The sequence below is a fragment of the Cervus canadensis genome, chromosome 28 (genome assembly GCF_019320065.1).
Source record: "Cervus canadensis isolate Bull #8, Minnesota chromosome 28, ASM1932006v1, whole genome shotgun sequence".
Taxonomy (NCBI): domain Eukaryota; kingdom Metazoa; phylum Chordata; class Mammalia; order Artiodactyla; family Cervidae; genus Cervus; species Cervus canadensis.
The window spans coordinates 26,618,378-26,643,006 of record NC_057413.1 but is presented as its reverse complement, the minus strand read 5'-3'; the positions used below and the strand labels follow the sequence as shown (position 1 = coordinate 26,643,006).

Sequence of the window (24,629 nt, the reverse complement as noted above, 5' to 3'; positions counted from 1 at the left end):
GGTCCGGGACCAGGGATCAAACCTGTGTCCCCTGCATTGGTAGGCAGATTCTTAACCACTGGGCCACCAGGGAAGTCCTTGTATAGCCTTTTGTATATTTTTGATTTTTGAACCATGTGGATGCATTATATATTCCAAACAATTTAACTTAAAAATTCTAGCAGCAGGGCAATAATTTGTAAATCCTTTATTTTAGTGAATATCAAAGGCATTCATCACTACCACAAATCTATTATAGCTCAGAGGAGAGTTACTTGCTATCTAGTAAACTCCATTGTTATTAGACACTAAAAACAGGAAGAGACTGGAGGGGGTTGAGAATGGGATAAGGAGAGGACAAAAGCTCAGGGGACAGACGATACAAGGTCCTACCCATCCTTGTTACCAGGAAATGAAGAGACAGAACAGATATAACTTAAAGGCTGACCTCTCCAGAATTTTTTCAGAAGAGGTCCTGTAACAATCACTCACTGGACAAAAAAAAAAGGTCAATGTTTCTCAAAGAGATATCAGGACATGAAAGACCAACGTAGGAACAATATACACAGCACCACGACAGAGCTGGATCACGGCAGCCTGGCTTCAATTAAGACACTACTGTGGACACAGAAGTCTCCAGGGGCGGTGGTCACTCACAGCTGTACCGCTGTCCTACGGCATGAAGACGGTGTACACGGTTCTCACGTAGATGTCATCAGGGGGAGGTTTCTTCTTGCTGCCAGGTTCAAGGAACTTCTTAATTGTAGGGATATTACTGATCTTCACTGTGTACTCCTGAAAAGAGAAAATGCAAAAGTTCAAGGCTAAAAGCAAAGGTATTTGTTTCTATGAAAATTGAGCTTGAAAGTTGCTCAGTCATGTTTGACTCTTTGTGACCCCGTGGACTATACAGTCCATGGAATTCTCCAGGCCAGAATACTGGAGTGGGTAGCTGTCCCCTTCTCCAGGGTATCTTCCTAACCCAAGTATCAAACCCAGGTCTCCCACACTGTAGGTAGATTCTTTACCAGCTGAGCCATTCTATGAGAATACAGTGCTGCAAAATGGCCCATCAAAATGTCTGCAAAAAATATTTGTTTCAGGAGTCCAAACAGACCCATAATCCAACATCTGTTGAGGGGCTGATCTGTTGGTATGATTATTTACAATCTCTGCCACAGTGGCTGGGATCTAGACCAGATCCCAGGCTTTATGCAAATCCACACCACAATGTCAACTCTTTTTAGAGACAGCAAAATAAAAAAGATTCTTAGAATGGGATTATACTTGCTTAAAGAGAAAAAGAAGGACAAAAAAGACACGAGAAGTACCTCAAATGTATTGCTCTAAGAAAAAAGTTTAAATAAAATTACTTTTAAACTTCATCAGACAGTACAAGTTACATTTTAAGGTTCAGCTTCCTTGGACATTTTTACACCTATTAACAAATGAATTCTCTTTCTAGCTATGTGTGGAAAATGGCCAGTTGCATTTTTGTAGCCTAGGGTTCAGACACCAGATATTCATGTAAGCTGCAGTGGAAGAAAAAAAATCTCATTTTTCATTCATAGAGTCAAATCTTAACAATTTTCAGTAATTGGGAGGAAAAATCCATTTAATCTGGTGAAAATTCTAAATTATATGGGAACTGAACATCCATTGTCTATAATTTTTCTAACAAAATCTTTCAAAATAAAGAGGTCATTTATTTAAAAAGCTACTATTTACCAAATGTCTCCTATGTACAAAGCACAGCCTTAATTAACCATGTGTACAAACATTATACAGAAGCATTCACACATATGTCACTAATATTAACAAAAACTCTAGTATGGAATTTGTTCCAAGAGTGTAGTCATGCAGTAAAACCAAGAGACAACTTCTTTCACGTGTAAACAACTGCTCAGCTCTAAGGGCCTGGGAACCATAAAACCAATTTCAAGTTTGTACTTTAGTTTCATTTTAGTAACTAGAATCTAGGTTCCCCGATGGCTCAGTGGTAAAGAACCTGCCTGCCAGTGCAAGAGAAGCAGGTTTGATCCCTGGATCTGGAAGATCCCCTGGAGAAGGAAAGGAAATGGCAATCCACTCCAGTATTCTTGCCTGGGAAATCCCATGGACAGAGGAACCTTGTGGGGTACAGTTTATGGGGTCACAAAGCAGTTGGACACAACTTAGAGACCGTACAACACCACCACCATAATAAGAACCAAAAAAATTACACACACACACACACACACACACACACAAACACAGAGCCAATCAATCAACAGACATTGAAGGAAGGCCTAAGAGTTGTGGGCCAATCTCCTATAACATTAGTTTGTTTACCTGGAGGTGAGGGAAGGCAGATAGGATATTAGGAATTTTCTCTTCTAGAGCCAAAATGGTCTGGAGTAGAATTATATCTGCAAGGCTCAGCTGATCCCCAACAAGAAACCTTTGTCCATGACCCTGTAAAACCTGCAGGGTATAAATGTTTTACATCGGTTACAATACTCGACATGGAGAAACTCATATAGCTATGGAATCAGTGCAGCATCTGAGAAGAGCTGAAAGCATGGCCTTTTTCTTTTATCTTTCTACAAATAACATCAACTAAGAGGAAGTTCCCTGAGAGAGAATGAGCAAAAACGGTGTAGAAATGACAGCATCCATAGGTCTCTGCTTTATAACAGAATGAGACCCTGAAAAGCAGAAGGAAGTATTTATTCTGGATTTAGCATCTGGTGCTTTAAAAGGATACAGCTATCTAGAAACATGTCTACAGAGAAGAATTAGTCCTGATGCATTCAGAAGATGGTGGGAAGGATGTAAGAAGTAAGCCATTGGTCCTGTCCAAGGAGTCTAATCTCATTTCCCAGTTCTGTGTTTCTACGACTGTCAGGACTCACAGTCATAAACTAGACATGACAGTAAAAAAAAAAAAGCAGGCTTCCTTTAACATTTTCTAAGATCCCCTGGAGAAGGGAATGGCTGCCTACTCCAGTATCCTTGCCTGGAGAATCCCATGGACAGAGGCTACAGTCCGTGGAGTCGCAAAGAGTCAGACATGACAGAGCAACTAACACTTTCACTTCACTTTCAAGACCAAGAAAATTAAAAGAATGAGAATTCATCCTGACTCCCATATTGAGAGTAACATATAAGTGCAGAGATCCATAGGAATAGATGGCGATTGGAAAGAAGTGAGGCACAGGGGTAGACCAAGGGAGAACCCCTTTGCAGATATGTGTATGTGGGTGCATGGGCATGTGTGAGAGACAGAGAAGGACTCTAACATGATTCCAAATCAAACAGAGCAACTGGAACCAGACTGGGAGAAAGACAGAGAGTCTGGAGCTGCATCAGAGGCCAGAGTTCCAGTCCTGGCTCCCACCTTAGGCATGTCACCCAGTCTCTCTGTGGTTCTATTTCATTACATGTAAAAAGAAGGTAACAGGACCGGTGGTCTAGTGGGTAAGAATCTGCCTGTCAATGAAGGGGACACGAGTTTGATCCCTGGTCCGGGAAGTTTCCACATGCTGCGGAGCAACTAACCCTCCTGTCTCAACTACTGAAGCCCTCGGACCCTAGAGCCCCTGCTCGGCAACGGGAGAAACCACCATGATGATAAGCCCAAACGCCACAGCTAGAGAGTAGCCCTCATTCACAGCAACCCGAGAAGGTCTGTGTCCAGCCACAAATATCCAGTGCAGCCATAAATAACTAAGCAAATAAGAAAGTAATGACTTTTAGTTTGTATGTTTGGCAGAGCTCTGACGTAACCTGAGTCACAGGGAGACAAAAGCTGGCAGTGACCTTTATCTGAGACACCTGTTCCTCCCTCACCATAGCCCATTTCTGCATCATCATATTTTACAATCACAAAGTGCCGCGGGCAAGAGACCATGAAAGCAAGGCCAGAAACACTCAGAAAGTACCTCTCTTCCTTCTTATCTACTTCCACGTCAATGGCCAGAGGAAACCTGCCAATTCCCGGCTTTTACTTGCTCTTGTTTTTTCACTGAGGCATTTAAAATAATCCTTCTCCATTGAGGAAAAGAGAGGAGGAGTTGAAGCTCAGAAAACCAGATACCGTAATGAGACAAGAAAGATCACAAAAGAGAACAGGGAAGAGAGAACAGCCACGGTTCTTCTCTTCATATCCAACTATCAAGTAGGATGTCTGATACACAAGTGTTTGTGGAACGAAAGAAGGAATGAAGGAGGTGGTTTCTGCTCTCCTGTATCCTGTACAGGGTGGCACCTGGCGAAGGTAAGCGATGACAATGCACACTTGGGTGAGCCCGTATCTTTGCCAGAGAGCATGGAAGACTCTGGAAGAGTTGGGGAGGCTCCAAGATACACTGGCTTTGTGCTGATGCAACTGGCAGCTCTCCGGAACCCAGGAGGCTGGCCTAGCAGGGCTCAGCTTTTACTCTGCCTGAGCAGAAAAGGGGCATTTTGCAGTATGGTGTTGTCCTGTTCACAGGCTTCACCGCCACCTACCTTTTCGAACACAGGAAAGTATCTAATTATAGCCTTCTGGGCCATGTTAGCCACTTCCTTTTGCTGATCGTCTGGTTTGAGGAAAGGATGCAAGATAAGCAGTTCCAGAAGATCCAGGGTCCCCTCCACATACATGTCAATCCTTCAAAAAACACACACAAAAAGCATTTTCTCAGTGGCCCCTCATTGGCTCCCATAACTAAATATCCAGAGTGCAGCTCTTACAGCTCGGGCTACTTAAGTATCAAGAAGCATTCATCTCCACGTGTCCCTTCACAGCAAAGATGCAAAGTCAACTCGAGTTATAAACTAGAAAACTTCTTCAGAGAAACCCATCACAAATCTCGAAGTACCAGAGTCATGGATGGCCTTTCTCCTGGCCCCACTCCAGCACCCATGCTCAGTAAGGGTACAACTTCACATTTGTAAAAATAGTGGCTACCACTTACAGAATACTTGGTGTGTATGAGGAACGGTGCTAAATACCCTACATCTAATATTTCATTGAATCCTACAGCATTATGAGGAATATCCTATTAGTATCCCCATCACATTGGAAACTCATCAGCACACTGGAGCCTAACACTTTGACCAGGGGCATAATCCAGGAGGTACAAAGACCAGGCTCTGAGTTCAAATTATAAGCCAGTACACAGTACTCTGGGCCTTGAATGTCACAGCAACTTCTGATTCCTAATACTCAGTGATAATAGATTTGCAAGAACGGTAAAAAAAATAATATCAAAGCACTGAAGGATGTTGAAACCTGCACCACGCCCCAGACACAGTCTCTAATATCCAAATTCAATCCTTTCCTCTCATTTTACTCAGACTCTCCGTATTGACTTTCTAAGTGGTCCTGATGACCTTTCTGGAGGTTTGTTCCCTGTTCGCGCTAACGATACAGGACATGCGGTGGACCAGGGGGCTGTGGAGGATGGCTACTGAGATAAGCATCGGTAGAGGTACAATTGAGAACACCCCAGAGGAGCCACAGTACAGGGTTCTCTCCTTGAGGTCTTTGCCGAAGAGATGGTGCTTGTCTGCGATGTAGTGGAGGATGCTCCGGGTCTGCACCAGCTTCATCCCATCAATTTCAACCATTGGCACTTGTTGGAACAGCAGGTGGTTACCTGGGAATGGGAGCCCAGAGTTAGAGGTGCTCTCTCCCCTTTCCCCCATCCCTCAAAAAAATGCTCTGCTGAATGGGGCCACAGCCTTAGAAAATAGTGTAAAGCTCCCCAAACTTCATTCAGGGGTGCTAATTTAGCCATAAAATAAGACTGAAAACTAGCATGGACATAAAACTTTCAATTTCCACCCCAGGAAAAACACTTAGCCTCAGTGTAAAGGGTGAGGGGTAACACAGTGAAGACTTCTCTTTACAGAGCTGTGCTGGCCAATACAGTAGCCAGTAGTGGCATATGTATATGCCACTAAATTTAAATTGAACTTTTTTATTTTTTTTGGAGCTGAGGCATGAAAGCTTGCAGGATCTTAGTTCCCTGATTAGGGATTGAACCTGGGCCCACAACAGCGAAAGCCTAGAATCCTAGCCACTAGGCCACCAGGGAACTCTAAATCAATCAAAAATTTTTTAAACTAAATTTTTTTTTTTTTTTTGGCTGTGCCTGTGCCATGGGGCATGCAGAATCTTAGTTTCCTGAGTGGGGATTGATCCCAAGCCCTGCTGCAGCAGAAGTGCAGAGTCTTAACCACTGAGTTACCAGCAAAGTCCTAAAACTTTTGAAAAATTTAGAAGTCACTTCCTTCGTCCCCATGGACACAAGTGCTCAGGAGTCACATATGGCTGGTGGCTCCTGCAACGGCCAGTGTAGAACAAAACAACCCATCCGTGTAGAATGTCTATGACTGTGTCACTTTGTCAGTCTGATGATGAAGCCCAAGACACTGGCTGATTCTAATGTACAGGCTTTCACTGCCACAGCCTACCTACTGCCAAGTTCGCAGTCACCAGTCAAAAAGTCACCCCTTCCTTTCTTCAAGAAGACTGTCTCAAACACTTTACCCACACCAAGCCCCAGGGAGAGTCACACGTATAGCACACGGGCCAGTCCTGGGGGGCTCAAGGCGGGTTGCGGGGAGGTGTGTACTCAGCGCAGGGTGACTCATGGTGGACACATCACAGCCCTGCAGAGCTGGTCCCTCTCCAGGGATCCTTGAGTTGGGCCTCAGAACCCTGCTGATGGCAAGGAAGGAGGCTCCTTACAGGGGTCTGGTTGTGGAGGGAGGGTGTGACCAGGACTTAAAGGCAGGCCTTTCACTGCTGTCTCATCTGTTTGGTACTTACTTGAGAAAGCAGCCCAGTGTAAATGGGGACTTTAATCTGCACACTTCAAGCAGATGCCTCAGGTAATATGTAGGAGGTGGAAATTGAGGAGGGAAGGGATGAGGGAGTGGAAGAAAGAGGGGAAAAGGTAGAGGAAGGCTGGGGAGGAGAGAGAGATGGAGAAAGGCTGCCCAATGGACAGAGGGAGGAACTACTCCCCTTCGATTGGCTTTTATAGAACTACTGAATATCAAGTGACTTTCTAGCAATTTCAGCCACTGTTCCCTCTTGCTTGTCTGGTTTTAGGATACTGTTCTGGATGTTTAGTGTCACCTGCATCTTTGTCCTTCCACTTAAATATTGGTTCTTTAAAAACTCAGCATTATCGACAGTAATACATTTTTATACTCACCATCCTGCAACTTCTGCAACTGTTCTTTTGTTTCTAAAAATTCTTCATCAAACTAAATTAAAAAAGACACCCCCCCCAAAAAAAGAAGGGAAATGTCATTACGGTTTTAGGACCAAAAATACCAAGCTAAACTGCCTGAAAAACAGACAGAAAGAACATACTCAGTACCCATATCTTGGTTTCTAAATATCCCTGGGATCCCAGGAATAAAAGTTGACTCTGTTATATCAACAAGTGAGGACGTACTCAAAGACTAACAGAGATATGTCAAAGGAAAAGGCATGTGGGACCCTATCCAAGAGGGATTCCCTAGCTACATTTGGGACAATTCAAGTGATATCAGGTATAGATGAGAATACCATCAACCAAAAAAATTCCTGTGTCCATAAATGATGATTCAAAAAAAAAAAAAAGAAGAGAGAAAGAAAGTTCTCTTTTCTGGAATTAGCAGAATTGTTCCTAATTAATGATAAAATTAGAAAATCACCAATTTTCACCCTATAATGTAATAACTGACTCTGATAAGGATCAAGATGCCGATATCATTGGGTCATTGGGCATAGAATATTCACACAAAGCATCATCCCGCAGGTTACTTATTATGACAAAGAAAAAATGTCTCTGCAGGTGTGGAAATCCCACCATCCACCTAACCAAGTGGTCCAGCTCAGTTCCCCACTGGGGGCCACCCTGAGGCATCTCACGCTCCCTGCTGTGACAGTGAGGACAGCGATGCTGCACAAACAGCATCCCAACCGATTTAACCTGGATGGAACTGCAAGGTGAAAAGGGGGTGTATCCAGAATGTGCAACACTCGGTAATATAAAATGGTCTGGACTCTTTCCAACCTACAGAACTGTTGTTTTTAAGCTCCTCCAGGATGGGCAAGGTTTGGAAGCCAGTTGGGGGGACAGACTTTCTGCCTCTGCGGCTCTCGCTCTGTGGTCCTCATCACTTGTCTGGTCCCGTTTCCTAGACATCCATCCACTTCCCGACTGAAAGCATGAGCCCTGCTCTCAAAGGCAAATCTTTATTTACAAGTGACTTGACTGTAGCCAGGTAAACCTCCTCTAACAATTCTTTAGGCTATTTGGCCTCCAAGTCACATAACTGACTCTTTATTTCTCTTGGCAGAAATTCATGCAAGAGATTCAATTCCTCCTTCATGCATTCCTTCTCTGTTAAGTGAAGAGTATGAAAAAAAAAGAACAAAATGCAGATTCTGCTCTAGATGAAACGAGACTAGAGACATAACCACCAAGTGTCTAAATTTTGATTAGATCTTGGGGGGAGTGGTAGTTATAACTACCAAAGAGATACATTTAACAGTTATATAGACATCTGGGGGACAAGCGGCAACTTCTGAATATGGGTTATATATAAGATGCTGTAAAACTGATGTTAATTTCTTAGTTGTGACAATAATATTACAGTTATGGGGACAGTTTTATTTTTTTCTTAACAGGAAGACACATGCTGATGTCTGCAACTTACTTTCAAATGATTAAGAATAAAAAAAAGCAGAGACAGAAGGAAGGAGGCAAACAGCAAAATGTTAGCACCTGGTGAGTTTAGTTGAAAGGTATCCATTTTACTATTACAACTTTTCTGTAGGTTTTAAAGGTTCCAAACTAAAAGTTTGGGAGGAAAAGAAACACTGGAAAGTCCTTTTCTTGTGACATATACAACATGTTCGAATACACTGGTTTCCTTCTCATGCCCACTGAGGCCCCAAGTCCCTGGGTGGTTCCCAGTCGAGTCTGTGCCCTGCGCCGCCCCTCACCCCATGTCATCCCAGGAAGGACAGAGCCAGCAGCACAGACCTAGCCATTCTTTCTTCTACCTCACCTAGTGGACCAGAGGGGCATCAAGATGACGGGGTGTAGCCATGGCTTCTCCTATTCCCAGCCCTCCTGTGTGAGGAGAGGGCCTCAGTGCCCCTAGAGGTACTCCATCTGGGGCCCAGGAAGCAGTAGCTTCACGGTAAGAATGTTCTGGGCATTTGTTCAAACACCCAGCCAGTCAGCTGTGATGCCAAGGTGTTTCCACTGCACCATTGCTCTCACACTTTCATGACCCTGATCATGTATAAAGCGCATGGGAAAGCGTGTGTATATGCTAGACCCTAGGCCCATCCCTCAGAGATACACCTCCGGTAGCTGGGAGAGACCAGGAATGTACATTAAAAAAAAACAAAACAAACCTTTCCAAGCAACATGGATGGACCTAGAGATTAACCTACTAAATGAAGTGAAAGAAAAATATCATATGACATCATTTATATGTGAAATCTTGAAAAAAAAAATGCCACAAGTGAAGCTATTCATAAAATAGAAACAGACTTACAGATATAGAACAGAAACTTATGGTTACCAGCGTGGGGGAAGAGGACGCAGGATGGACATATTAGGAGTTTGGGATTAGCAGATATACACTAATATATATAAAACAGATAAACAACAAGGACCTAATATATAGCACAGAGAACTACATTCAGTATCTTGTAATAACCTATACTGGAAAAGAATCTCAAAAATATTTATAACTGAATCACTTTGCTATATACCTGAAATAATATAAATCAACTATACTTCAATAAAATTTCTTTTTAATTCCTTCCAAATGGTTCCAATTCTGGTTTTTGACTCCTGGGAACATGTAAAAAAATATGCATGCTCTCCCTCACTAGAGAAACTCTCTTGTGTCAAACTTTGTGAAACTATTGTTCTGGAAGAAGAAATGGGCACCGCAACAGGAGATGAGAGGGCAGGAGACGGAGGAAGGTAGAAAGCGCAGGAGGCAGAGCTTGGAGGAGCTGGTGATTGTCTGGGGGCTGCCCCGGGGCTGTAAGGACAGACAGTGTGCGGTTTCCATCCACACAATCAGCGGTCTCTGTTCCCTGACGGATGCTGGTCCCCCAGGGGATCCTCTGGAGAAGTGCCCGCATCCACTTCATGCACTCCCTCCCTCTCCACACACCCCCTTCTACTGAGCGAAGTGCCCAGAAGTCCTGAATGAGGAGTGTGTGGCCTTCACGTCTTCTCTTTGACACTGTTCATTCCTCCTCTTCTCAAGGAGGATCTGACCGGGTTTTGGGGGTCTTTGGGCAAATGAAGTTCCAAGCAGCCAAGATGCAGCATTCAGCACACAGCAGGGTCTGAGGACTCAAACCAAGTATGAGTTGGAAGATGCTGACTCCTGGAATTAGGCCAGGCTGCCTCTCAGCAGGTGTGAGGCACCTGTTACTGGGATGTGTGTGCTTTACACGTCAGGCTCTACCTGACATTGTGACCCTGGAAATCATGAACTCACCCAGCCGTTGTAGCCCGGCCCTCCTGACTATTTCAGATCTGTCTGAACACAGATGTGGCTGAAAATGTCTTTGGCCACAGACATGGGAGGGATCCCCGGTACCAACTTTGGGGCATTGCTCCTGTAAACCGTGTGGTCAGCCCTCATGAGGGAGGCCAGTCTTTCTCCTGATTAGAGAACCTGATCAGAGGAGTGGACTTGAGACCCACGCCCCACGCTGGGCTAAGTAAGTACTCTACCCTACCTGCCTGCCTGGTCCGGGGGAGGTCGATCATATGACTCATATTCCTTTTTATCTTACTTAGGGTTGGGTTGCTATGACTGTAACCAAGAATCCTGACCCACAGCTGAGTAGGAAGCACAGAAGGAAGCTAGAGAGGAGGGGATTGGACAAGGGCTTCCAATATCTACACATATAAGACAACAACTGCAAGCTCAGAAACACACAGGGTTAGACAGGTGACATGAATAAGCCGAACAGGCTCAAGTCAAGGGATCAAGAACTGTTGCACTCTCTTCTTAACACAATTAAAGAAAGTGTTCTGAGATAATAGGGAATGGTGGAGACTACGTAAACTAGAAAGGTCCATCTGCAGGGGCTGTCCCTCTTAGAGTCAGCAATGGCTGTCCTATGAAAGTGAGGCCCTAGAAGCATTAGATCTTCCAACTTCTCAAGAGAAGTCAGAAATCAGAATCTGTATATAAAAATGGTATCAACTAACTTAGAAAACTGTAAAATGCTGTGTGGTGAGATATAATGACAGGCAAGGAAACCAAAGCCTAACCAAACCAACAAATAAAAAACAAAACCCCAAACCCAACAATCTTTATTTATCACCTTTGGAGGTTGGTAGGATAATGACTCATTCTGAAAATTGATCGAGAGAAAGAATCAAGCATTTATCCTGCTTTTCTTATGTGAACTGATTAGTGCTTCAAGGTAATTAAGTACGTAACCAGTGAACTCTTTATAAGAGAATCACAGTTAAATTTAGGTGAAATAACGGAAATAGAAAAATCACCATTTGTAACCCCTAACAATGGTGATGATCAAGGCTGCAAAGACGGTCGCTGAAAGGGTAACAGAGGAAACTTCATACTGTGGGAACAGGCTGATGTCACGGAAACACACTGATCAAACTCAGCAACGCTGAAAATGAGACAGGCAGACGTCATGTGCCTGTGATGTGGCATGAGAGAAATATCTTCACACTCCCGCCCTTGCTGCAGTCTGGCAGGGAAAAAAAAAAAAGGAGAAAAAGGAGCCTGGATTTGATCAGACTTCTGGATCCAATTAGTAGTTTACAGGAAACAAAGAGAAGAGGGGAACAGGTTAAAATGAGAGGAAGTCCACCAAGTTCAGAATGAGGGGCATTCTACAAGCAGTTACTTCCACAAATGGCCCCAGGAACAACCACAGACACTTAGTATCCAGATCCTGACTACTAATACCTGTTTTATGTTTCCATCAAGAAGAAGCTCCAAGAACAGAGCGAAAACAAGACCAAAAAGACTGTGGGCCAAAGCATATGGGCATGCAGGGGCTTCAAGCCTGAAGCCACTAAAGTAAATAGGAAACAAACCTAAACCTAGAGATTTTATAGTCACAAAGTTCTGGGTGTAACTGACAAATTGCAGGTTCATTCCTGTTTTCCTCATTATAAATATTTACTGGTGGTAGATCAGAAGCAAATGATTAAGGCTGAAAGTAAAAAAGAATTTCATAACTACACTCGATTTAGAAAAAGAAAAATTCTTGAGAGGAAGGACTCTTCTGACTCACTGAAGCAGGTCTGTAATATTACTGGGAGAGGACAGAGCTCAACGTTATAGGACGAATCTGTGCAGAAACACCAGTATAGCTAGGGTACCTCGACTCCGGCAGCAGCTAACACCCATCGCACGGATTCCATCCGGCCTCGTCCGTTGGGATAGTGGAGCTTGGGTTTCGTGGCCATCACTGACTTTCAGGTTTTCTGAAATACAAACGCAGCACTCCTTGCAAAAGAAGAGCCTCAATTTCGCGTCCTCAGTCCAGTGTTCAGGGGCTAACTGAATATTCAGGGTTTTGACACACGTAACTGTTTGGGAGGTTCTGTGGGGTTTGGGGGAGGTGGGATTTTGTGGGGTTTTTGGTTGTTTTTTTTTTTTTTTTTTTAAACTGCGTTTTCCCTCAATCAATAAAAACAGACCACCATTTTAAAACCTTAAAAAACAACCACCACCGTTGCCTTTCAAATTGTTTCACAGCTTTATGATTTATTATTCGGGATCTTTGGAAGCGGGGGGCTATTTCCTGTAAAGACATTTGGGCTAGCAGCACAGAACTTTACAGAATCAGAACATCGTATACTTTGACCTTGAAAATCTGAGATTTCCCAAATTCGGCCTGTACAGGCCAGACGCCAAGGACAGCGGAGGAGACGTCCACACCCCTGGAACCTCTGCAAAAATTCACTTTCACATGCATCATATTCGAGCCTCACAGCAACAGGAGGAGGAGGGGTCGATTATTACTATTGTCTGCAAGACATGCGTCTGCGGGCAGGCCCGCGGTGGTGGCCCCGGGCCCTGCACACCCCTGCCCCGCTCGGACAGAAGCCCCCAGGCCCTTGTTACGCCCAGGCCACCGCTTGTCACCCGAGACAGGCTTCCCGCGTTCCGCGCGGCCGCTCAGTCCGCGCTGGGGGACCATCAGAGCCTGCCTCCCACCCAGGGCTCTGGACTGCACAGGGCGGGTTAATAATGATACGCACGCCGATCAAGCAAGACCCCCCAGCCCCAACCCAGGGGTCCCTGTCTGCCCCGATAGGGACAGGGCCGCGGGAGGGAGACAGGGATAGGATGAATGCGGGTGTGATTCCAGGCTGGGGAAGCAGCGTGAGAGTCTCGGAGCCGGGAGGAACAAGAAGAGGGGGGAAGGGGTGGTGGGAGTGACAAGAGGGAGACAGACCTGGCTCCACTCGGAGTGACCAGAACCGCACAAAGGCGCCCAGCGAGCGGTCTGCAGCCTGGGGACCCGTGGACGGTCCGAGGCGCCCTCGGTGGGCGAGGCTCCAGAATATTTCACCAATAGAGACGGCAATATTTAGCATGCTCCACCCATCTGCAAGGCATGCTGGATAATACGCAAACAACTCCAAATCAAGCCCCTTTTAATAGCAATTTTTGCAATTTGAGGGAATAATTTTTAAGTATTAGTTACGTTTGGGCTTTAGTTTAACATGTATTTTAGAGATCCGGCATTTAGAACGAAAAAAAGAAAAGTCGACCTATGCAAAAAGATCTAAATTTCTTCTAGTTTATATACTGCGTGCACTACCCTGGTTTCTCGGATGTGAGGGCGATCTGGTTGCGACATCTGTCACCCCATTGATCGCCAGGGTTGATTCGGCTGATCTGGCTGGCTAGGCGGGTGTCCCCTTCCTCCCTCACCGCTCCATGTGCGTCCCTCCCGAAGCTGCGCGCTCGGTCGAAGAGGACGACCATCCCCGATAGAGGAGGACCGGTCTTCGGTCAAGGGTATACGAGTAGCTGCGCTCCCCTGCTAGAACCTCCAAACAAGCTCTCAAGGTCCATTTGTAGGAGAACGTAGGGTAGTCAAGCTTCCAAGACTCCAGACACATCCAAATGAGGCGCTGCACGTGGCAGTCTGCCTTTCTTTTGACAATTTTGCAATTTTTTTCTATTAATATGTAACATAATTTAACACTGTGTATGTATAATGTATAATACAAGGTACAGTATAATACAAATATATTTTAAATTTATATACTCTTCCCTCCTTGACTCAGTCAATCTTCTTGAGCTTTTCCTTCATTTCCTACACTTTTAGACTTTAATCCTCAGGAGGAAGTGGGGGCCTTGAGATAGACGTGTCAGTGGGGCTACAACTATATATAATCTGGGTGGTAATTAAGCTAGAGCTTTAAAAAATATTTTAAGACTATCAAAATTATTATAGAAAAATTCACACAAATTTTAAGGTTAAAAATATATGCCTCCAGATGGACTATTTCTTGTTTCCTGAGGCAGCCTCTCCTATTTCGCAGACTATAGATGTTGATTACTGTACGGGTTCTTGAAAATACCTGGCTTGAGAAGCCTGTGCTGCTGATCAATTAACAGCAACTGACAAGATCAGATTTTATTTTCTGTAGATTTCTCTGTCAGAAACAGGGAGAGTGAATTGGGACTGTGCAGGGTGGGGAAAGAGACACCTGGAAATATCCGTGTGAATTACAGTATAGCATCATAAATTAGAAGAAGATGGGTAAAAAGGTAAGATATTAAGGGGGTGGATGGGAGGAAGAGAAGTCTAAAATGATGCCCTCTCCCTAAGCACACACACACACTTTCTTTTCCATCCTCCTTGTTTACTTTTCATAACATTTATTGCCATATAATATACTATATTTTGTTATCTATCTGGAATTTTGATAGAACGTAAATTCCAACAGGTTAAGGGGTTTTCATATTTTTTAAAATGCACCTTTGTATACCCCGATCCTAGAATAATGCTTAGGGCAGAGAAGACATTCAGAGAACACTTGTGGAAAGAAAGAATGAACGATGTTTTGGTTTCTAGCTCCATAAAGATTTGGGGGACATAATAATGAATGGGTTTGTCTTTCATTCTCACAAGCCACACACTTGTCAATGTCACTAGACAGTTGAAAAGCCAGTGGGAGGTTAGGGTTAGCAGATATAAGCTATTACATATAAAATGGATAAACAACAAGGTCCTACTGTATAGCACAGAGAACTATATTCAATGTCCTGTGATAAACCGTAAGGGAAAAGAACAGTAAATAACAATTATGTATAACTGAAGCACTTTTCTGTATAGCAGAAATTTAACATAACCCTGTGAATCAACTATACTTCAACTAAAAAAATTATTTTTTTTTTTAAACATTTAAAAAAAGAGGCCAGTGACAACTCAGAAGAGAGGACTGAGATGGATTAATCTGGCAGTAAAAGAAAGTATCCAGAGAAAGTATGTAAAGTCAGAAGAAAATCAAACAAGAACAGCTGGGCACCCTTAGAACTGAAAGTCATTTCCAAACAGGAATAATCGTATATGTTCAATTTCATCTTCTAATTCTGACTTAACACAGACGTGACTCAGTTTGACATAGGGAGGCAAGCCATATTTTTCAAACCCGCTGGAGGTGGTGACCTTTATCAGTTTTCTCCAGGTCACCCTTCCGCAAAGATTCACTTTCATCGAACTATACAGGAAAAGCACTATTATCAACTTTGTTGATCAGTTAGGCCTCTATATCCATTTGCTTCTTCTAATTGGTTGAACCATATCAAATTGCTGGTATTTTACTATTTTCTTCTAACCAAAAAAAAAAAAAGGACACTTTATATGTCCAACCTAATAGATTAGGGGTCACATCATCCTAGCAATCTTGTTTATCTGAAGGAGAAACTAAGGCAGTGTCTTAAGACTCTCATTAAACAGGCTTGTGGAGAAATAAAAAAAAATCCTGTTATAATTCTGCCATTCTATGAAAGTACCCTTAGGTCATTCTACTCTTTGGAAGCCCCTGAAATTATTCTATTCTTGGAGACCCTTGGGGTTGCTCTCAACCTGGGAGTCTTATTCATGGTGTCTTTCTACCTACTGGATACATATTTATATTCAGAGGCCATGGGAACTTGTCTCAGCCTTTGACCCTTCCCCCCACCCACTCAGTAGCAAGTAAAATTGCCTTAACAAAAATCAAGAGCTTTAAAAATCAGTTTAAGAGGAGCGTTTGTAAGTAAACATTTCAGGAAGAGCGTCACAATGGTTTAAATTCAGTCTCAGCTGTTCTAACAGCAGGCTTTGATAGCAGGGATGACTGACAGCTTGAATCTATGCGGCATCTGAAGAGGTGGAGGGAGGGCTGAGGGGAGATGGGGGGGTCATTAGACAAATCGGGTGATGACACGCTCAGGTCAGGGGTGTTCTGATGGGCTAGGGCACATCTGTGGATTCACCAATACAAGGCTGACTGGTAAATCATTTTCCCTCAAAATTCTTTCAAGCACTCAAAGAATGTTTGGTAAATGAATTTCCTGTGGGATCCTGTATGGAATTCGTGAAGGTATGAGCTTCTTTTGAAGGTTTATACCGTACATGTTTATTCTGTACTTGTGAGTATAGTGTGAAAGCTAGAAAAATACAAGGTAGGTATTTATCAGGAGGAAATCGGCAACAATAAATTGTTTTGATGTGCTTTTTGTTTTGTTAAAATATTCCTTGACACCTAATTTGCTAAAAGCTAAATTTAAATAGTCTCCACATTGCAAAATGCCGCTTCCAACTGCTGGTCTAAGTATATGCTACCAATTTCACAGCAGTAAACACTCTAATAGGTGTTAAGAAGTTATAAAATATGAAAATTTCAAATTAGGAAATAGTAATATTATTGTTTGATGGAAGAACATAACAACAAAAACAGAACACCCAAATCAATTTTTCTTAAACTGTAACTTTATTTGGAGCAGAATTTTCCTTAAGTAAAGTTAACGTTTTTAAACACCTTAGGACAAACTATTCAAAAAGGAACATTTTATTTCAGAAGGGGCTTGAGTAAATAGTTTTCAGTCCTCCCATCTTCTCATCATTATGAATATTTGCTTTATAATTAAATATATTCTTAGTTGCTCCCTTGTAATCAAATCAAGGGACGAAACTGCTGTCAGTACTGAAATATCCGAGATCAGAAGACTATTCAGGCCATTTAAAATTCACATTAGCGGTGTCTGTAAGAAACTGATAATACAGATTAATGTGATATTTGCCCCCCAGTTTGTCTTCTGTTGGTTTCCACGAGAAGGTCCTCACAATAAATTATATAAAATACAGTACTTTGGTTGGAAATTGTAAAAATAATTCTAAAAATTAACCACATATATTAAACAAGTTGCTACAGTATGCTTTAAATGATAGAAAATAATTAGTACGTCAAACATTTTCTTATAAACATATTGCTTTGGATCACACACTGAGTTAAAACATACAGCCTGTAGTCTTTTTTTCTCTCCTAAATGGCACAAAACAATGGCTTGATGCCACGTCATAAGAAAACATGGTGCCTGTGAACTCCAACAGTACTGGTAATTTGAACTTAAAAACAATTCTGTTTTACATGGGTTGTCTTGAGTCAAGTGTTCAGTTTTTTATCACTCCATAATATGACACAGCATCCGTTTACTAGACGTTTATGGTCCTTGAAGCAAGAGCTCTGTAAGAAATTGCTTGAGAAAATCGGGTTTCTTCCTATTTAAATCATATATGAGCTGGGTGAGGGCTTAGCAATTAATGGCAGCTTACTGTGAAATGAACAATCACACAAAGAATAGCTTTTAGGCTCATGCAACTTTCCCTGCAGTTCACACACGTACCCTTTGGTGTAACCACTGTCACTGAACCTTGGGGGCTATACCATCTCCTGACGTCCCATAAAACTTTATGCCTGACATGAGGTACAGTCGTGGATAGGTACAGTTAAACTCATCATTCCTTTTGGTGTCTTGTAGTAGATTTTATAATCTTATAGTAACTAAAAATACAGGCAACAGGCAGTATTTTCTTTTTTACGTAACAAGGTATTGGTGATTTTCCCTTTCTACAGCACTTGTATGCTCAGTGCATCCTTTACCCATTTCAGGGTGAGAATAAAAGAGAACTTTAGAGGATTTTGCTAGTTCTTTAGAATTGACCTTGGTTTTTTTTTCAGCCTTCCAGTTTACTCAATGCAATGTCAGCTTCTTGACTTTCAAATGAATAAGGGAAAATGTCTGCTGATAAACGAAGGCAAGAGGAAGAGGAAGAAAAGTGAAATATTTTCTGCACTGAGGCCCTACAAAAGTAATAGAAAAACAATTTTATAATGTATAGTAACCAGGTAAGTAGGTTTTTCAATTAAATGTAATGATCTTAACATAAGCTAGAGGACCAAGAATATGGCATTCATAAACCATCTGGTTCACTAGAGGGTATTTACGATTTTAAACCAGCTTTTTAGGAAGGTGGGTAAGCTTTCAGATTAACTTACTTTTTCTTCCTAATACAGAAAGGGGAAATAAATATTAACCACATAGTAAAGGACTTATCTCTGAAAACACATTCTCTGTTGATTGAGAGAATGAGAATATAATACAGAAATGAATTCAGCTTCAAGTTGTGCTTACATATACATATTTATTTCCTGATGCTTTGCTGCCAGTTTGTTAACAGGAAAATAAGACCTCTCAAATCCACATCCATCATTTGCTTTTCTCATGCCCCCAGCAATCATGGTGCTTGGTCAAGTACCTTTTTGAGTCAGATTCTCGAAAACACAAACTGCTCCCTGATTTTAGGTGAGGGCCCTTTGGGAACCATGGGCTGCAACATATTATTAATACATCAACACAAAAATTTACCTACTTATTAGGCTGAACCATATCAAAGTACCAATATTCATTTTCACCTATCATTTTAACTTACAAAAATGACAATTTCATTGACTCCACTTGCTATATCCTAGAACCAAACAAAAGCGATTTGAGCCCTGGGAGAGAGTGAGTCTGTACACTCTAGAGATGATGTTGCGTTCACTGGCAGTGACCTTCTTTCTTGTCTTTCAGGTAATCACGAGTGGAGGTGAGTGTGCCTGACAGAGGTGGATCAGAGTGGACTTCCTTTTTCTGTTTCCAAACTAGCTTTGTCATTTTCAAAATTGCTGTAAACATTCCTCTCAATGGAACAGCCTCTGCCCAACGGAGTTCTCACTGTTGAAAGAAACTACACAAGGGTTTAGAGTTCTTCACATGTGGCATGTGACAGACATTTGACATCATGGTGACTTCGCAGACAAGTGGGACCTCTGCCATCTACTTTTTCTTGCTCCCCAAATTGCCCTGATAATCGGACCAGAGGGCAGACAATGATTATTCATCGTCTCTCTCTGGTCAGGCTTGGAGAACTGAGCTAAATGCAACATTCTAAGGGTTGTGATAATATAAAATCTTCTGCTACTTTGAAACTTTGCTTTTGGGTCATGCATCTTGGCAGGGATTTAAGTTTAAGTCACTGTGTTAACCTTTATGTGGAGAACCTTTTGGCTTCAAAAGCTTCCCTTTTATGGGTACTTATAGAGAGTGACTTCAAAAACGGAAGAAAATTGAATGTGACGGCATAGCTTGATTTCAGCTGGATATCACCAGTCACCAAAAAACATGTTGTAAACATTTCTAAAAATATTTACTTAGAGTTCTTTCATCTGGGGAGTAAAAAGAAAACAAAGTGAATTATGTAATAGTACTTTCAGAACAGCACAGCGGTATTAAAAAGTCAAACCAATAACACGGTATTGAGAAACGGCAGATGGTCAGTTTTCTAGCGCTGACGTCAGTCCAGAAAAGCTTAAAGTACCGAATATGCCACATTTAAAATTTAACCACTTCACAAATATCCACACATATTGAGGAAATAACCCTTTATCGCGTAGCTGTAAATTGCACCCCTTTGCAATACTGCATCAATATTATTATATTTTTAAAAATCTGTATAAAATATTATCTGGAACCCCAAAGGAAAATCAATTAATCTTTAAAAAGTTCCTTACAAAGTTGACTGTATAAAATGCTAAAACATAATCCATATATACAAAATGCTGCTGTTTAAGAAAATAATGGGACCCAGTTTTAGAATAAAATAACTTTGTACAAAAAAAAAAGTACTGCATTCAAATCAATATTAAAAAAAAAAACTTTAAAAAAGAATATTGAAATGTCTCAGTTCAGAAGAATAACTATAAAGTGTTTGCTTTTCCACCAACCGAAGTCTCTTGCGGGTAGAATATCAGCTGGCCGAGGGCAGGGTCCTACTGTCCCCTACAAAAGGCTTTGTGACAGTTATCGCCGAGATGCGTACTTAGCGATCCAGTCCGTCCTGCCATGTACCGGCTGGGCGGCTGGAGGCCGGGGCAGCAACCCAGGAGTGCTTCTAGGCTGGGTGTGGAAAAATGGTCGCCCAGGGTGAGGTCTCACAGCCTTCAGGGAAGAATAGCCTGTAAGGAAAGAGAAAGGTGGGTCAGTCATGTCCAGCTCTTTGCGGCCCCATGGACGGTAGCTCCCCAGGCTCCTCTGCTCAAGGAATTTGTGGTGGTTTAGTCGCTGGGTTGTGTCCAACTCTTGTGAACCCTTGGACTGTAGACCCTCAGGCTCCTCTGCCCATGGAATTTTCCAGGCAAGAATACTGTAAGTGGGTTGCCATTTCCGTGCATCTGCCAGGCTTATTCTGCCTGCAGGCCCATGCACTAAAAGCTCGAAATACAGACTTTGCTTGTTCATCTCCTGTGGATCTTTACTCGATGGCTCCTCTGCAGTGAGGTCTCCTTCGGCTGCCCTATGTAAAATGCCCATCTGCACCCTACACTCCTGCCCCCATGCTCCCTACTCCCTGCTTTATTTTCCCCTTAGCACTTTGGAGCATCTTATTTGGTTTACTTCTGTCTGTGGAGTACAGGCTCCAGAAGGACAAGGAATTTTGTTGTGTCCTTCATTTGTGGACCCTAGGCCTACCACATCTAGCACAAATCACTTGTTTAATAACTATTTTTGAATAAACTCACAAATAATAATAATGCCAAATAGAACTTACCCGGGGAAGGGTCGGGAATAGGTGCCAAGTGGACCCTCTGCAGAGCAGAACTGATTTCTTTTTTCAGAAAGGAAGGGATATAGTTTCCAGCCAGTCCACTAGAACTTGTAGAGCCAGAACCAACTGATTTGCAAAAGAAAAAGCTCATTACTGCAAAGACATGCACAGGACACCCACAAGGATAAAGAACAGGGGCACATGGCAACAGAGAAGTGGGTTTTGATTTTCAGGGGAAAAAGCATTAGGATAAAGAGTGAATTCGGAGCAGAACATGCCACCACACCACACTGTTAGAAAGACAGGGGGATGGGGTGCAAGGTGTACAGACAGTGTTGAGACTGTAGCCTGTACCCACAAGGAGGCTGGTGGGTTGGTTTGTTAAAAAAGAGGAGACATTTAGAATTTTCTTTCTGTGTGTAATAATCAGTTTAACCTGTTCTGGAATTTTCTTTTTTCCACTCAATAATATAGAAGAGTTAGCCTTCCATGTTAGTATGGACAAATTTCAGAGTATGGTTAAAACATAACTCATTTTTAACCGCTCTCTTATTGATCAGCATACAGGTTTCTATTATTGATTAGCATAGAGGTTATGTTAACTGTTCAGCCATTATAAATAATTCTACACCAGAGATATTCTTGTCCAGAACCAGAAAATTAGTCATTATTAAAATTCACTAAATACATTCACTTTTTATGTCATTTCTGCCTTGAGAGTGTTTTAAGGGCAGGAACTGGGTCCTACTCATCTTAATGTTCCAGGCGGTCCATGGAAAGCCTTACTCATAGCAAGTAATCAATACCTGTTGGATGGGTGAGTATCTATAATGAGCCTATTACGAAGGCTTAAAGGTGCATGTGGAACAATGAAGGATGTTATACAAATAACACAGATCCATTAGGAAGTTAGACCCGTTAGGAAGAGCACATGAGAGGAAGAGTTGTTCTGTGTCTTCCCAACACAGAGCATTCTTGGCAACTACTTAAGGCAGAGTAGAAAGAACAGTCTGAAGCTCATGTATCAGGAGCTGTGTTGGTCAGCTGAAGCACCTTTTGCAACTTTGGTGACTAAATAAGAAAAATGGAAAGAGGATCAGAACAAGGAAATCACAGACAGAAAAAAGGTAGAGTCAGTAAACACAAGAGAAAATGCTCAACCCTCACTAGTCAGGGGGGCATGCGGGTTGAAGCCACAGTAAGATGCCATTGCACACCCTCAGAGGAGCACACATCTGCAATCTTGACGGTATCAAGAGGCATCAAGGACACGGCACAACTCCCGCACCCTGCCAGACGGCAGTTGGGCAAAATCTGTGAAGTCAAAGATGAGCACAGCCTTTAACCTAACGTGATCATGTCACATGTGCATACCTATGGGGGCATCAGTGTTCACTCCGGCCACTCTTTCTAACTGTAAGAATGATCAACAACCTTCATGTTCGCCAAGAGACCGGATGAATAAATTATGTTCTAAGTGTCCATCAACAGAAGAATGGATAGAGATATGGTACATGTATACCATAGAATATTACTCAGCCATAAAAAAGAACAAAATCTTGCATTTGTGGCAACATGGATGGACTTGGAGGGCATTATGCTAAGTCAGAGAAAGACAAATACTTTATGATATCACTTACACATGGAATATAAAAAATACAGCAAACTAGTGAATATAATAAAAAAGCAGACTGACAGATATAGAGAACTAATCGTTGCTAATGGGGAGAGGGAAGAGGAAAGGAACAAGACAGGGGCAGGAGATTAAGGAGTATAAATTATTAAGTATAAAATAAGTCACAAGGATATATTGTACATGATAGAGAATATAAGCAATATTTCATAACTATAAAAGGAACATAACCTTTAAAAATTGTGAATCACTATATCACACACCTGTTACTTATATAATATTGATCAGCAACTATACCTGAACTTTAAAAAAAGTTATATTCTACTATAAATAATGAATGGTATCATACACATATACACTGCATATGTCATCCTACACAAATGTGAAATATATTCTATGTGTGTATAATTGCTGTATATATTATTAATGCATATATGCATTATAATGCATTATTAACATGAGTGGAGATCCAGGATTATAAGCATATAAATTTTAAAACATGCAAAACCATGCTAGGCATTTCTTGTATTCTAAAAAAAAAAGTTGTGGAAATAATAAACACCCAATTTGGACAGGGTTGGGGGTTGAATGGAAGGACACAAAGGAAGGAAAGGCAACCGTATGTGTTTGCAGAGTCTGACTTTATATGCTGGGTGGTGAGTACGTGGGTGTGGATATGTTCTTTCTTTCTCTTTCGAACTCCTTAAAATACATGAACACGGAATGGACAAAGGCAGAGGGAAGAGAAGCCCAGCGGTTTACTTGGCATGTGGAAGGGGAAGCCGCGCATGGTAGGGGCTGCCTGTGTGGGGTGCATCTGAAATTCATTCATCTACTGAAAAAGCGTGGGCAGCGCCTTCCAAACTGTCCACCTTCCAACGATGCCCTAGGCTGAGGCTGAGCCGTGAGATGGAAGGGACAAGCCAGGACAAGGCAGACCCTGTGATACCCAGAGGTCACAGACCACAGAGCAGGGCCCTAGAAACCAGACTCTGCATGCGGGCATGCGTGGTAAGTCGCTTCAGTCACCTTTGACTCTGTGACCCTACCGACTGTAGCCCGCCAGGCTCCTCTGTCCATGGGGATTCTCCAGGCAGGAATACTGGAGTGGGTTGCCATGCCCTCTTCCAGGGGATCTTCCTGACCCAGGGATCAAACCCGAGTCTCTTATGTCTCCTGCATGGGTAGGCGGGTTCTTTACCACTAGCGCCACCTGGGAAGCCCACCAGACTCTGTAAAGATTGTATTTCCCTCAAGCCAGGGAAGTCTGCTGTCCTCCCCTGCTACTCCTGATGGCAGAGCCCAAGGGAGCTGGTCAAGCCCCCCCGGGGCCTGCTACCAGGTGAGAGAGAGGAGCACAGGCCTGGAAAAAAGGCTGGGGTTTCCACACCCGGGAGGCCCTCATGGTTCCACAGATTATCATCCCCTGTCTCTCTGCACTCACCCAGCCACACCCGGAGAACCTGCTTCTTATCATTTAGGGAGTAAACGTCATTACTCACCTGAAGTTATTTTGCTGATCACTGATACGGTCCCTGAAGATTTGCCAGACAAACCAGAACTGGACCACGGATTAGGTGGAATAAAATCCTTGCCTGGATTCGGGAGTACACCGTTTCTTATATTTATTCCTAATAGGGCAAAAATGTTTTTTCAAATGCAAAATTTATATTCAGTCTTGTACCACATGTCAGAGATGAGATGAATGCAGAGTCCGATTTGTCAAAGACCTCCTATGGTTCAACAATCCAAAACTGACCATGATGACGCCACTGGATAGATGGCAGAGGAAAGATGCTGTCTCTGGGGTGAGGGGGTTGTCTCACTGGTGGGTGACCTAACAGAAGTGTCTTCACCATCTACCAA

The 24,629-nt window shown here is 42.6% G+C and overlaps 2 protein-coding genes across 2 annotated transcripts in view; both read right to left on the bottom strand.

Moving 5' to 3' along the window:
• Positions 1-170: 170 nt before the first annotated feature.
• On the bottom strand, positions 171-13,573 carry LOC122429584 (glutathione S-transferase A4). The gene is made up of 7 exons (XM_043450024.1): positions 13,439-13,573; positions 12,357-12,461; positions 7,173-7,224; positions 5,471-5,603; positions 4,471-4,612; positions 2,311-2,442; positions 171-774 (listed from the first exon to the last, which is right to left on the bottom strand). The coding sequence occupies exons 2-7, from the start codon at positions 12,441-12,443 to the stop codon at positions 652-654; spliced, it is 669 nt and encodes a 222-aa protein (XP_043305959.1). The 5' UTR covers positions 12,444-12,461; positions 13,439-13,573; the 3' UTR covers positions 171-651.
• A 3,379-nt stretch (positions 13,574-16,952) lies between these two features.
• CILK1 (ciliogenesis associated kinase 1) overlaps positions 16,953-24,629 on the bottom strand; it is a 45,608-nt gene continuing 37,931 nt past the window's right edge. Inside the window, exons 12-14 of the mRNA XM_043449406.1 lie at positions 24,266-24,394; positions 21,134-21,256; positions 16,953-20,540 (exon numbers count right to left, since the gene is read on the bottom strand). Coding sequence (XP_043305341.1) covers positions 20,386-20,540; positions 21,134-21,256; positions 24,266-24,394 — 407 coding nt within the window. The 3' untranslated portion in view covers positions 16,953-20,385. The remainder of the gene's footprint in view (positions 20,541-21,133; positions 21,257-24,265; positions 24,395-24,629) is intronic.